At 35.5% G+C, this 15,601-nt stretch overlaps 1 protein-coding gene and 1 long non-coding RNA gene across 4 annotated transcripts in view; both read left to right on the top strand.

Annotated features, from left to right (window-relative positions):
• FUT9 (fucosyltransferase 9) overlaps positions 1-10,041 on the top strand; it is a 107,593-nt gene extending 97,552 nt beyond the window's left edge. For all 3 annotated transcript variants that reach the window (XM_050315585.1, XM_050315586.1, XM_050315584.1), the window contains exon 2: positions 914-10,041. In XM_050315585.1, the coding sequence (XP_050171542.1) occupies positions 922-2,001 (1,080 nt within the window). In that variant the 5' untranslated portion in view covers positions 914-921 and the 3' untranslated portion in view covers positions 2,002-10,041. The remainder of the gene's footprint in view (positions 1-913) is intronic.
• A 1,857-nt stretch (positions 10,042-11,898) lies between these two features.
• LOC126640081 (uncharacterized) overlaps positions 11,899-15,601 on the top strand; it is a 43,353-nt gene continuing 39,650 nt past the window's right edge. Inside the window, exon 1 of the long non-coding RNA XR_007628943.1 lies at positions 11,899-12,057. This is a non-coding gene — a long non-coding RNA (uncharacterized LOC126640081). The remainder of the gene's footprint in view (positions 12,058-15,601) is intronic.

Here is a 15,601-nt window from a genome sequence, read left to right as displayed (position 1 = left end):
AGCAAAGGTTAGCAACAAGCAACCCCTGACTTTGTTAGGCTTCACAAAAAAACACATGGAAAAGAAGTTCTGAAAAGAGATTGATCACTTCTCTCCAGAAGAGACAACCAGAGAGAGGACAAAGGAGACTAAATAATAAACTCCTCGTCCCTTTTTCCCTATGGAAAAAAACAATACCTCACAAAGATGCAGCTAGTTCTGCATTTCCTAAGTTTTAACACAGGGCGTAAAAACTTAATCAAATATTTAAGGACTTCTTTTTATTCTTTTTTCTTTATTTTTCTTCATGTGGGAACTATGTGAGGCTGCACAGGAGAAGCCTCTATTGTTGCTTTCTTTCCCTAGTTATTTTAGGAGTCCTTTGGAGAAGGCATAAATGTTCATCCTTCTGTAGCCATAAGGCATGAACTAGTTTTCTCATAACAGGCTTACTGATTACAGAATTAAAGTTCTAGTTCCTTTCTTTTTCAGTCCTCTAATCCTATATCTTCCATATACACAAAAATATGAATGGAATGCTAATGTGCAGCATAGTATTCCTTACACGGACACAAAGATAGAATCAAAGGGTAATTTTGTCTGTATTGTGTGTCTCAAATGCTCGGCCTAGGTTCTAAGCAAAAAAAACTTCTCAATATGTATCCTGATTCACCTCAAGTATGAGATGCATTAAAATCCTGGTTTCAATTTATGTCAATGAACTTTTAATGTGAAGAGGAGAAATATTACCACTTTGTCACGAATGGCACAAAAGAACTCATGTCCTCTCCATTCAAAGGCAATTTCTAAGGTTACAGATCATTGTTATAGAAGTTCTATTCATTTTGATATCTGATTGCTTTAACAGGACATATATATGTAATTTAATACCTGATGTTATTTTATCTCTTTCTCTTCCTCTCTTTTTTCTCAGAACAAATTATGACATCGACATCTAAAGGAATTTTCCGACCATTTTTTATTGTCTTCATTGTCCTTGGTTGTTTCATGGCATTTATATTAATTTATATCAAACCAACAAATAGCTGGATTTCTGGTCCTATAGAATCCGCCAGTTCAGTTTTGAAAATGAAGAACTTCTTTTCTTCCAAAACTGATAATCTTAATGAAACTACTGTTTTGATCTGGGTTTGGCCATTTGGCCAGACCTTCGACTTAACATCCTGCCAAACAATGTTCAATATCCCCGGGTGCCATCTGACTACTGACCGCTCGCTATACAACAGATCCCATGCTGTTCTCATTCATCACAGGGACATTAGCTGGGATCTGACTAACTTACCTCAGCAAGCCAGGCCACCATTCCAGAAATGGATTTGGATGAACTTGGAGTCTCCAACTCATACTCCACAAAAGAGTGGCATTGAACACCTCTTTAACCTGACCCTGACTTATCGGCGTGATTCAGATATTCAGGTGCCTTATGGCTTCATGATGGTTGGTACAAGTTCCTTCACATTTGAAGTACCAAGTAAGGAAAACTTGGTCTGTTGGGTCGTAAGTAACTGGAACCCCGAGCACGCTCGAGTCAAGTATTACAATGAGCTTAGCAAATACATTGAAATCCACACCTACGGACAAGCCTTCGGAGACTACGTCAATGACAAAAACTTGATTCCAACTATCTCCACTTGCAAATTCTACCTTTCCTTTGAAAATTCAATCCACAAAGATTACATTACTGAGAAACTTTACAATGCTCTTCTGGCTGGATCAGTACCGGTTGTACTGGGCCCTTCCAGAGAAAATTATGAGAATTACATTCCAGCAGACTCGTTCATACATGTGGAAGATTTTCTCTCCCCAAGAGAACTGGCAGAATATCTTCTGATGCTTGACAAAAATAACAAGATGTACCTTAGTTATTTCAACTGGAAGAAGGATTTTTCAGTGCATCTTCCTAGGTTCTGGGAATCACATGCATGTCTTGCTTGTGATCATGTGAAAAGACACCAGGAATACAAGTCCATCGGAAATTTAGAAAAATGGTTTTGGAATTAATGTGTGTGTGTGTGTGTGTGTGTGTGTGTGTGTGCACTTTTTTGAAGAAGCCAGAAGGAACTTCAGTCCAAGTGGAGAGGAAAGGAAAAGAGAAAAAAAAAGGAACGAAAAGAGAATATTGTGTCATGGTTTATCAGTGGTTCCCTCTTGGCTATCCTATTTATATTTTGTATGAGATTTTAAAAGATCAGCAGCAGTAGTCATCAATACTTAGTTTCAAATCATAATAGACATACTAATTATGTGCACTGAAGAATATTTGTTTGTTTATTGTAAATTTAAAACAAGATTTCCCACATTTTCTGTGAAATATGTCCCAGTCTTACACTTCAAGTAGTCATTTTTAACAATTGTTTTTTATTTCTAACATTACAGTTGTTGTTTAACCTATTTGGAAAATGAGGAAAGAATTTTTAAATGACAGAGAAAACTTTAAGAACATAATTTGCTGTTCCAGTCTGAAACATGCACAATATATCAAAAGACAGTAAAGTTTCATATGTGCATTTTACATTTTAAGAGCACAGTAAAGTACAATACTTTCATTACTGAAGTGTCATTAATTGGCCCCATTTTTAAGGGTAATGAACTATAGTTTTTTAAAGGTATTAGAATAGCAAACAGGTTTGGTTTCTAAAAATAAGATGCTTCCTAACAAATAGTCCCATTAAGTTGCTTGAAGAATGTATCTGTTCTTACCCTCTGAAGAAACAATATGTCAGATATAAAGAAAACGACCAATCTTAGTGAACAAAGCCCATATTCATCCAATTTTTGATTTCAAATGCAGCATGCTCTTAAACCCCATTGTGTCTCATGTATTAGGAACCTGAACCAGGGCTCTAAGTGGTTTTACACCAATACAGAGATAAACAGATTTTAATAAAGGTGTTTGATTACATCAACCTCATGCACTGAATTCAGTTGGTAATAATGGATTTTTGAAATAGTTTGCTGAGAAATTTTAGGAATTTCTCTCATATAATTTCTTGAATAATGGTGAATTTTTCCTTAATTCTGTAAGGACCTGTTGAACTTTAATTGTAGCAGACAATGTGATGTTATGACTCATGAAAGGGGGATAAAGTGACAAATAAGTTAACTTTCTGAGAGAAATATGTTCAAATTCAGTAAATAAGCTATCAGGCTGACACATCCAACCTTTCAACTTACTGTGCTAATGAATTTTGGGGTCTGACAATATTTTATGTGAAAAAAATGCACTATTCAGAGCATCGGTTTGCTATCCATATTTGATAATATGAATAAGTTCTTAAGTACTAAATTTGCTCTAATAGGAAACAAGAAATTGTGATTATTGTCATGATTGTTTAAAATGTCTGCTTTTAATGTCTCATTTGATTTTATTACTTCTTTATTTCAGCTAAGACATGAATATATGACTGCCATATATATTTATATGTTCAAGGTTGGTTTAATGACATAAATGTATGGATATGTTTTGGTATCAAATGAAAGCCAGTTAGCTTGAATTTTCAGGTCAAAGTGCTACAAATCACACCTTCTACTGGAAAAAAAAAAAGAAAAAAGTTCTACTGGAAAAGCTTCAGCTTATGAGATGTAAAAGAACCTGATCAAGCACAATAGTTGATCAAATAACTAAGATTACACTTACCAACAGCAACATTGCTGAAGTAAGAAAATAAGGGATACAAAATGATAAATATTTAGCAAAAGATAAGGTGACTTGTCAGATTTTTTTCCCTCCGGGCTGGAATAAAAACACAGAAGGCTGTAAGAGTAATGTAGTTAAATTTCTAGAACTCAAAACCCTATGAAAAGGTGATAGAATCACTTCTTCTCTCCCTATGGCTTCAAAAGCTGTATTCTGATCCAGATATTTACTTATACTATTTATTGCTTTCTTTAAAAGCTAGTTTTCAATAGGATGTGAATCACCAGCATTCCAGAATGAAACAAGATGAGCTTACATTGAAAAGTAATGCAATACGACAAAACTGAATTTTCTAAAAATGAAGTGCTGACATGGATGAAATGTGAGTAATATTTTTTCATGTCAAAGGCAAGTGGTTATAGCTTAGAGTCTATCCTAGACAACATCATAGTATTTTGTTTTGGGGAGGACTGAAAAATTCTATCACTAAACATACCACTGGTTTGGCTCAATAATCTGATTCCCTCAGTGCTGGAATTTGGAAGTTCTTTGCATTGATCTCATTGGAAGGTAAATGTGCACAATCCTTAATTTCATTCTTCATTTCAGATCACGGAAGTTGTGATGTGTGTTATAAGTCCTTAGGTCAAATCAGACTGGTTTCTTGGCAGCAAGTTCAGCTGATAACTTCTTATAATAATAACAAACAAGCAAAATAAGATACATGACTTGTTGCTACAAATATGGATCAGTGTATACACAGGAAAGTTTTGAGATATACACTGATTTTTAACACTGTAAGTAATGTCTTTATCTGTCTGAGCACAGGATCCAATCAGCATGGTTAATCTCTTCACAGAAACTCCACACAATGCTTGTATACATTGCATTGAGGACACACTGCTAAAACTGTTTCAAGGATTAATGAAATAGGAGAGAAATCTAATCCAGAATTATGGAGAAGAATCCTGACCAAATCCTAAAAAATGTAAATGATCCTAATGCCTCACTGACACCTTGAAGAGTGTGGGCTAGAACATAAGTGAGCCAGCTGTTTCATGAAGATTTTAAGGTGATCTGCAGGTATCAAGCCTTAATCAGTTCTGGATATAAAGAGCTTTGCTGACAAAAGATGAAGCATTATCAGGCATGGCCAGCCTATGTGGTAAATGATGTGAAGCAATGGATGTAAAACATCTGTACTCCATGCATGCATGCACAAAGGCTGTCTACCTAGACCTACATGCTTAACTCAAGATTGTTTCCAGTCTATATGTGACGTTCAGCATTGTGAGGTCTGCGCTTCTTCAGTGAGCTACTCTATAGGAACAGCTAGCATAAATAGATTCAAATAGCCAATCCCTGTGAAGGAGAATGGACAAAATCAACTAATTATGGCAGGCTAAATTACATGGAATTGGACAAAATAGAGAACAAAATATTATGTTTTGGTACCATTGGCAAAAGAAGATACTTGAACCAGAAAAGAGAACTAGAAGATGAAAAATCATACCAGTACTATTTTCTCAACAATTTTGTTTCAGACATTCAGTTTATTTTACTTGCTGGCCACAATAATCTTGCATATGCCCTTGTCTCAAGTTAATTAGGCAGCCACCGAAGACAGAAAGTAATCATTATTTTTCTTTTACAATGGCTTATTTTAGATGGGTTTAGAGTCTCTGTTGTGCACTGAGCTATGAGTATTACTTCCTTTCTCAGTGTGAAAAATAAGACCCAAACCTGATAAAATACTAACTGCAGATGCATTGCTACCCCACTAAATGTGGACACACATCAGACAAAACTGGCAGCAGATCCTTTTAAAGCAGACTTTCCCTTTCATTTCATAGAAACTCAACAACCACAGCAGCTCTTGCTCAGTATGAGATCTCCATTCCTTAGTGAATCCCTTTGCCAGTTCCTTTGAATGCCTCTTCCCATATGAGATGGCTGTCCTCACATTGACTGAGACTCACAGAATGTGTGAGACACCCAGACCCATGTTTGTCTTTTAAGGAACAGATCAAGTAAAAGCTGGACTGAGAAAGTAGGAATGTAGAGTTCATGCAGGCTGAGCAAGACACAGGAAATTGACACTACTGAGCACAGTAAACTATTTACTCTTTCTAGCTACTCATATACTTTTCTCAAAATAAGCTTTAAAAAACCCCGTAATTTTCTCCCATCTCTAATCAAGCAAGATTCAGTTAAACAACCAATGACTCTTCCTGATTATTCAAGAATGGGACTGCTGTTGCCCTTGTATTATCTTTTCCATTAGACAATAAATAACTTTCGATGCAGAGTGAAGTCTATCAGTAAACTAATCATACTTCTTATCTAAATTCAAGAGTCTCTATGCTTCTTTCCTTTTTCGATTTTGAAGTCTTCATGCAGCAATGCTCTCTGGACTTTAATCAAGAAAGACCTTAAGCACATGCAGATAACTATGAGACTTAAACCTGTGCTTAATTTTAAGAACATCTTAAATGCTTTAATGCATTTTGGCTTTTATTGCCTTTAGGAATTGTGAAAAAGAGTGCAATCTAGAGTCAACAGAGACCAGTTTGTGTGGTTTCTTTTGCTTCATGTGCATCCATCCAGTGAGTAGAGTTGCTAGTCCACACTGAATACTGTTTGGATCGATTTTGGTTTGGTGTCTATCCAATAAACCTTGGCCCTACTCTTCTGCTTCAGCATACTGTATGTGCCACCACTGCTTCATACCATCCCCTCAGCACAGCACTCCAGCCCACAGGCTGCCCATGCTCTGCAGGGTGACTGAACTTCCCTGGGACGTAAGGTGAGAGCAGCTGAGACTTGCTGAGATAGTATTTTGAGGACTGTTCCAGCAAGAAAGCATAAAACCTGGTCATGTGTGGATCCTTTTAATCTGGACCAAGTGTGTCAGTCTTAGCCATATCTGATTTTCCTTCTGGAGGAAAGTATTTGGTTCAGTCTAGGTGAGACTGTGAGTAATCACTGTGTGTGCAAAGGGGGGAAAAGAGCTGTCTCTGACCTATTTGAACCTAACGGTGAAAGATAATCAGATACTGAAGTGTTTCCTTGGTCAAAATTAGTACTTTATTGGGAAGAGAATCCAGGGGAAGTATTTGTATATCTACTAGCTGGTGGGCTTTTTCATTAATTTTGGCTGACAGTTCTGTTTTTGATTTTTGTTTGTTTTTAACAGAAGTGATTTTTAAATGTTAGAAATCAATCAATATGATTTATACAAGATAGCCATTTCAGCTTTATATTTTACTCCTTGTTTGGACAAATATTCCACCAGAGTTAGTAGATGATTTGGGAGATTCCTGTGCTAGTAACAAAGGATTGAGCCAAGGGTGGAAGGGTTCGGGTAAAAAACAACCATCTTATTCATGGATATTTCCCTTCTAATATTTGAAAAACTAGTCAATTCTACCTTCAGATAATTGGTGTAAAATGCATACTGCTTAGATTTGTTCATATAAAGCACAGAAATGCAAATAACTTGATTAAATAAACCATGCAGTATTAATTTTAATTCATAGCACAATTGCCACAGAATTATACACATGATAAAACCATAGAGTTATGAGAAATAACTAGGCCTACAGACATCACCCTGCAGTTTTCATTCTGGAATAAGTCAGTTCATTACTCTATTACAAACAAAATTAATTGGTAATCTTCTGTGTCACCATAGTCTCTACACAATTAACCGAAACCAATGGTCTTTGTGCAGTGAATAGTTCAGAGATTTGCTCATGTTGCAGTTTAGAGATCCAGCTGTGAGCCTTTCACCTTCAGGTTAACAACCCGAATTACGGTACAGACCACTCTTTGGCAGCCTCTAGTAGATAATTCAGTGGTCTCAGGTTTTTCATTCCTGCTTTCAGCCAAGGAGGCAAAGAACTGACCTGCAACTCATCTGGCACCTTCTGTGCATTTCTTACCACACTCCCAGGATGGTTTAGGACACCCTCACTCCTGCAGCTGATACTCTGCCTGTTTATGATTACACAGAAGACTTTGCTGTTCCAAGAAATAAGAGAACTGGTTTGTTTTTTTTGAGGTGTCGTGCCAGCCTGCGCAAATGAAGTATTGATACATGGGGGAACTCTTCATTAACAATCCTAGGTAAATTATTAGTAGGAAAATAATTTAATCATTGCAAATTGGCAGCAAAAGCAATTGTTTGTTATTCTTTATCATTAATCAGTCCAGTGGAAAGGAGGATTCGATGAAACTTTATGCCCCTGTTTTGATACAGCTTGTTTGGATCCAGATAGAGAGACATTTTTGATAGCAAAATTTGAAAGATATATGGTAAACCAACACTTATATATACATATATTTATATATATAAATTTGGGATAAATTTCCTTTAGAAACTTGAAACTGTAAATAAACACTTCAGCAGTCATGAGATGACAAATGTTCCCATCAATCCTTCTCTTTATAACACGATAAGAAAAGCCAGTCTGATATATGCAGTTTCACAAATGAATTGACTGCAAAATCTACATTTTCTTTGACACTTTGTATTACACATATTATAAGAGCTGAGATTAAAACGTTTGGAAAGTTAACTCCCTTGGTGCAATTTAATGTTTTAAAGATTCAATGGATGTACTGAAGAGAAGCAAGTAAGAAGCTTTTCCATCTATACAAAATCCTAATGTGCCAAACTGTTTCCAGTGAATGAACAAAAGAGTTAAATATACTGACTTTTTATTAGGATTTGCAAAATCTTCTATTAACGCACTGTAATTTTGCACTATTTTGTAAGAAAAGGGAAAAAAAAAGGAAAAAGAAAAAAGAGAACTGGAAAAGAAACAGAAAAAAAGTCTAAAAATAGATGCCAAATGTATAGTTTGTAAAATACTATTTTTCTGATATAAGGTGTCATCACATTGTGAATCTCACTGTGTTATTGTAAACTGTGAAAAATGTGATGTTCTGTTGTGACACAGCCTACCAAGGGCCATTTCTAACACAGATTAGTCACCTGAACTTGTTTATATAAAACATATTCATAAATCTGAGACCACTTTTATACTTATTTTTTGTAGGCTATTTTTCCACATTTACAACACAACTGTTATTTTATATCAAACATTGATTTTGCTTTAAAATATTATTTGAATAGGTGGGTGGGTGTCTTAAATGTGCCAGAGATTCAAAACTGTAACAGATAATTCAGAAACTATTCTTTGCCAAACTGTAATGCTACCAAAATCAATGATGTTTTATTTAAAAACAGGCACACTGTCAATAACGATAGTTTCTACACCATGATAATGATGAAAATGTTACATTTCCTAAGATAAATTCCTGATAGTTATGAGCTGCATTTCCCTGCTGTCTTTGTGTATGCTGGGGAAACAAAACTGTGTGCCATAGCTGAACATCATAGATATTCAGCCACTCACACAGTGTGCCATGGATTTAACTTCTGAAACACATTGATGAGAATTAGGAGAAAAAAACAAGCTGCTTGTCCTGATTCAAACTCACTTTCTGTGGTGAATCACATGAAAATGGGATGGTTGTCAGCACAGGACTGGTGTGATCTCAGTAGAGATAGTAAGTTTTGTACATAGAAACATAGGGACTACATTTATTCTCTTAGTGCAAGATCAAGACCAAAGTCCCTTTCTTGTACATTTGAACTTACACATATAACATTCGGTGGGATCTGATATGAACCTTTTCTTCATGTTCTCAGCTAATAGTATTCTGTATACTGACAATCTAATCTTTTATGTGTTTTATATAGTACAAATAACCCATAAATTCATGTGTAAGAAACAGCAACCATGGAAAATTGAATTTTAATAAAAATAATGAAAACCATTCTTAACTGCAGGCACATTTTAAGATGCCATGTTAAAAGGAGATCTTGAAAAAAAATGTATTTTTTATTTATTACTGATTTTATATTTTGCCCCATGATCTAGACATTTTATAACAGGCAGTTTACCAAAAACTGGTTATTTGTTCCCTTTGAACACTACCATCACCCTGAGATGCATCTGAAAACTGTAGAGGTCAGCCACTGATGTTTTTTGGTATTTTTTTAATTTGATGTTGTTGTTGAACCTTCTTCTGATTACCTATAGCTATGTTCAGAGTTTTCAACATAATTTAACTGCAGTTCGAAGATACCTACTGAATGAAACTACAGGTAACTGTAACTATTTCAAGGACTTTCAGCATTTATGTGAAATTAATATTTCAGAACACTGATTACAAGACGGTTAACAAGCAGCTCATTGACTCTTACTTATTGAGCACTGGAATTCTCCCCAAAGGATAAACACTGAATCATGTAAATAATAGTGCTCTATATAAGCCTAAAAAAATTACTGTAATAAGTATATTTAAAATAAAAAGAGAACATTCCAAGTGTACCATAGTCTTTGATCATTATTTTATCGATCTGGGGTCATCCTTTTTATTCTTGCAGTAGGTTTCATCAAGAGCCTGATCTGTTGATGTTACTTTGTCTTGGTTTTAGCAACATAATTATGTAGCACTCCTTGAGCAATCATTTGATTTTCCGGATTAAGATATTTGCTACTGGAAAGGGGGGCTTATTACGTCTATGTAATTTTACCAAAAAGAAACTATCTTTAAAAATTTTCAGAAGAGTGGAGTAGTAATTTATATGGTCATGTCACTGCTTTATCTACTGTACAAAAAACCTACATTTGCAGAGATTAACTGTATCTAAAGTAGCAAATGTTTAACTCAATGGTGTCAGAGTTATTTTAAATACATATGCAAAAAATTGACATTTCCAGGTGCCACTGAAATAAGTGTAATAAATAATGCAGTATTCCAAGTAGGAAAGATCATTTGCTCACAATAATTGCAGTTTATCTGAGACTACTAAGTCTGGCTGCTGTGCAGCTTGAAAAATAGGTTAGGGGTCTTAAAAATTTTTTTCCTTTCTACCAGGCAGGCAAATTTACTTTTGTCCTGAGATAATAAATCTTTTCTAATTTGGATACATTCTTTTAAATATTCTTTAATTTTTAGTATTTACTCAAAGCAAACTTATCACCTTGAAATCATCTTCAACAGACTAATTTTTCAGTAGTACATGCTGCTGAAGTCCCTGCCATAGTTCATTGACACACACTCCCCCACACACACCCTTTTCTCACTCTCACATTTGAATTCCACATTAAAAATTCAATCTAGGATGGAACACACAAATTTATGTCTTTCAAACAGAACGTTTTTTCTTAAATTATCCATTTCTTCTTCACAAACTTCCCCTGGATATACCAACCTACTGGACACAAAGCCTTGTGTGTTTGGAAAGCCAGGTCTCTGCCCTTGAATGTCAGAAGCAGCCAGCATAATGATATGTTTTGGAGAGCACAGCACTGAAGTGAAACCTAGGAAAAAAAAGGATCAGGCGTAGAAGGTGTGCAGGTTTCTATCACTGACAGCAATAGAGTGCTATTACAGTTGCTGAAACTATATCTGTGGGTGATAAGGCTGCTGTTGGCACAACTTCCTCATGTAGTGAAACAAGCAATACACCCTGCATAAGCTTTACATAGGCTGATCCTTCAGCATAAAACACTTCAGTGAACCAAATGTGTTGCCAGCGTGAGACTGAAGGTAGGCTAGCACCTCTCAAAATACAAAATACTCCATGTTAATTCTCACACTGATTAAAACAGAAGTCTTCTCTCAAGAAATATATCATCTCAACACATATTTTAATTGTCATAAAACCTTTGGATAACAAGTCTTTAGGTGAAAGACCTAGCAGTAGCTTAAGATATCTCAGAACAGGTTTCTACATATAGTTGTATAGAGATGCATTGAATCCCTGTATCCAGTACATGTAAAGTAGTCATGAGTTTAAAAAAGTACATGAAATCTGAAAGTAACTCAGCTCACATTCTCAAGGTGTCTTCATCTTTAATCCCATCTAAGATCACATTAAAAAAACTACTTAAGCAGCAGTTCAATGGCAATTGTTATTACAGTTGATTTTGATGTACAATGAATCAGAAAAATGAAAGAAAAAAAAATAACTTGTATTGAAATGTGAAAAAATACCAGGTTTCGTTTTTTCAGTCAAAATTAGTTGTTTGTGATGTTCTAATTGATGTTTTTATAAAAGATCAAAATAACTCAAAATTTTTGCCTTAAAAACTTAAGATTTCAGTAATCACTATGTAATATTAATTTGATAATTGCACACTACTTTTAACACTTTTTTTCTGAAATGTTTCTTTTTCCTAAAGGAGTCTATTTTTCTATGACAGGATTCCTGAATGAGGAAAATGTCATTAACTACGTTCTTCTCTTGGCTTCTGTCATCTGAATTCTCTCATGTGTGAAGAACACACACTCAATGGGATATAGTTAATCAAAATGGAATAGTTGCAAAAGGCTTCAAAGTAATTCCTATATAGTTACAGACTTGTTGCCATACCACAATCTTGTTGTTCCTGCAATAGGAACAATCATTTAATGGTTGATTGCCATCTTTCAGATACACAACCTCAACTTATGAGGTTGTTCATCAGCTTTTTAAGCTGCTCAGTCCTGTTACTACAGGTTTGGGCATGTGTTGACATTGTGTCCACCTTATGTCCATTGGTTTCCTCAGCCATATCACATCCTGTCCTTCTGTGCTGTCTGTATGTTTACATTCTTTGTCAGCATTTTGACATTAAAAAAAAAAATATATTTCCAGCTAGAATGAATCAAGCCTCTGCAACTTTGAACTAATGAGCCCTATACCTTCATGCCAGTGCCCTTTCATTGTCACTAAATTAGACTTAATTCACATTAAATTTAATTTACTGAAATGAAACACAGCAACTTACATGAGCAATCAGGTGTTTTTTGATTAGTTCTGCTTTTCAAATCAATATATTGTACCGCAATCAACTGGATGTGCCAATTACACCCAGAGTGGTGGTTTTATCTTTGAAAGCCCTTATTCAAATGTAGCTCCAAGCTGTCATTTGGTTACACCACACTAGTCCCAGTCTTGAGCTCAAAGACAGCAAGCAATACTGAGGGGACAGACCAATAGCACAAGATAACCATTTAGGCAGTTATTCAATATTCTCTGATTAGTAGGGGAAAAGCCCAAACCAGGTACAGGTAGACATGTAATATAATTTACTGCAGTGATATCTGCCTGCATAGGATCAGTTTGTGTCCAGCAGAGTTTATCAACTCAGTCTCAGCACAGCCTTTGAGCCTGCATCCGGCCTCCTTGTGGCACTTAAAGCTTCTGAAGTGCCAGTTACAATTCGGATCCACTGAACTCTCCAACACCATGGACAAGCTTCCCAGAAATGGTAAAGTGCAGATGCACCTCCAAGCATTCCTGAGAGCTGGATTACACTGCCCAGTGAGCTGGATTAAACCTGCAGGCCACCCAGTAGCCATATGACAGCCAGGTCAACAAAATAGTGTGTTCAAAAGTGCAGTTTTCTTTGTTTTCATAATTTTTCAGTCTTTCATGTTGAATGTCTGAAAAATTCTTTTATTTTCTATTTGTTTGATATTAAAAAGCTCTGTAAGCAATGGCACATAATATGATCACTCAAAACCTCTTAAATTATTACAAAACCAAAACTTTAATCTTTGTTGTGATTTTACATGTCTCTGATGTATTACATTTTAGTTTGTGTTCAAGATGAATTCATTTTACAGATAAACATATTGCATAGCAAGGTAGAGCTCATTTACCTTTTTTTGTAAAGCTCAAATATGCATTTGTAAATGAAAATATAGTTTATGAGCTCTATTTTATAAGCAAAAATATTCAGGAATGTGCACCATAATGATACTAATTCTCACTGCCACAAGTCCCATTCAAGCAAGAAGATCAAAGAGTCTGTGAAATAGATCTGACCCTTCAGCATCTATAAAAATGTTTTTCCTTGATGTTGCAAATTGTAGGATCAAATTGTTTTGAGACTCCTTCCACACATACAAAGCATCTGCACAAATGTTTACAGAATTATGGCCTTTATTTTCAAAAAAAAAATCTCGTGTCTTGCATAAATATTTTATTCTATAAATATATTTTATTTTTACATAAAATGTATTGTATAAATATGAGTGTCATGTTTTCAACTTTGCATTAAAGAACTGAGGCAGAGTTGATGAATGATCTACTACACTTTAGCTAGCTGGTTATCTGCCCAGCCTGGTATAGTCGTGAGCAGAATGAACTAGCTCAGCTGTTGTACAGCACAGATCTGTAACAATAGAACCCTCTGTCTGCTCTGGTCCAGCAGCTGAGCAAGCTCACTTTGAGCCATTGCACCTCTGCAAGGGATCTGCTAAACCTTTCCACCCAGGAAATCTCTAGAATCCTCTGTGAAAGTTAGTCAGAAAATAGGCCTTAGGACACTTCCTAAATTTAATTAAAATTAATCGGTAATGAAAGGTGTGACCAAGTTACCTGGGAGCACCTCCCTGTGGTGGATATTAATGCATATCTCCTACAGTTAACCATAACATTAATAATGATGTCTCAGAGATTCTTCTTTTAAACTCTCAACACAATCATTTTAAGACAACTATAACTGGTCTTAAGTTAAATATTTAGAGGTTTTGGAAAACCCTTGCTGAAGAGATAGCTGTCTTCTACCTACCAATTATTTTTCTAGTAGCCTTGTGTCTTTTCTACAGCTGCTGCCAACATCATAGTAGAAGATTGAAGACTGGACCAGAAAGGACACATTGTAGGCCAGGACACCCAGAACTACCAATTCTTGGCAAATCAGAGCACACTATTCATACTTAAGCTTAAAACTACTTATAAAGCTGCCTTGCTGCTCTGGAATCTCAGTGTTTCTTAAGTTAAAACAATCCTTCTAATGGAAGACCATTTCATCTTGTGAGACCTCTTTGTCTTAAGAGGGAAAATACTCTTTTTCCCTGAAGTTTATACTCATGATGTGCTTCCATAGTGTTACATCCCTTCTCCATTTTTCATTTGTTCTTCCATTTGCTTTTCACATCACGGGTTTGCCATGCCTTGGTATTCTTATCTGTCAAGAGGAATGTGTCCTTCCTGAATCGGAGTGACTAGACACCTACACAGTACTTGAGAAGCTTGGCAATATCAGTTTCAAAATCTCAAAAATTTATTGATACCTTTTCTGTCTTCCACCCCAAAGAGACATTTATTGGTGATGTCTCTGGTCTTATAGTGGCTTCTTATTGTTCTCCCAAGACCTGATTGCTTAGTTTGAAGGCATTTCCCAATTACCATCCTATAGCAGTTTTTCAGTCACTTATTCCCACTAAAGTAGAATTCCCTTCATTCATTTACCAGCTCAACACCCTAATGTTATCTAAGAGCCTCCTTACATAGCTTTTGTTTTCCCAATTTAACATATTAGCATAATATAATTGAAACTGCTTGTGAAGTCCAGAAACATTAATTTCAAGACATTGTTGATTACATTGTTCTAATATTAGCAGTAATATCTCCATTATATGATACTACACCCCCTGGACAGAAGAATACATGCTTAATAAGCTTTGTTATCTCCTTTGAAGCTAATTATTTCTGCAGGTTTTGATTCACAATGCATTCTGGTTTTAAAAAGTTTCTCAAAACATCCCAGTCCACCATCACTTTTTTAACCTAGCCAACATGCTGCTCTTTCTCACTCTGTTTGCCAAACATAACAATGCCTCTCCACAGTAGTCTTTCAACAAAATTTATCAACTTCCCCATGATCTTAACAAGCATATATTTCTTTTAAGACCTTCTAGCAAAGGAAGCAATGAAGCCTAGTTTATGAATTCAGGTCTTGTAGTTGGATTCTCTAGCATATAATTAGGCATGATGTCTGATTAAAGCTTTTCTTACAATTAGGACACTCATAATAGTTCTCTCCTGTGGATTCCCTCATGTCTCTAAAGGTTTGTATTCATAAATCAGGTTTTCCTTCAGAAGGTGGA

The sequence above is a fragment of the Myiozetetes cayanensis genome, unplaced genomic scaffold, assembly GCF_022539395.1.
Source record: "Myiozetetes cayanensis isolate MyiCay16 unplaced genomic scaffold, myiCay2020 scf2-11, whole genome shotgun sequence".
Classification (NCBI taxonomy): Eukaryota; Metazoa; Chordata; class Aves; order Passeriformes; family Tyrannidae; genus Myiozetetes; species Myiozetetes cayanensis.
Note: the sequence above shows the minus strand (reverse complement) of the source record. Positions and strands in the feature narration are given on the sequence as shown.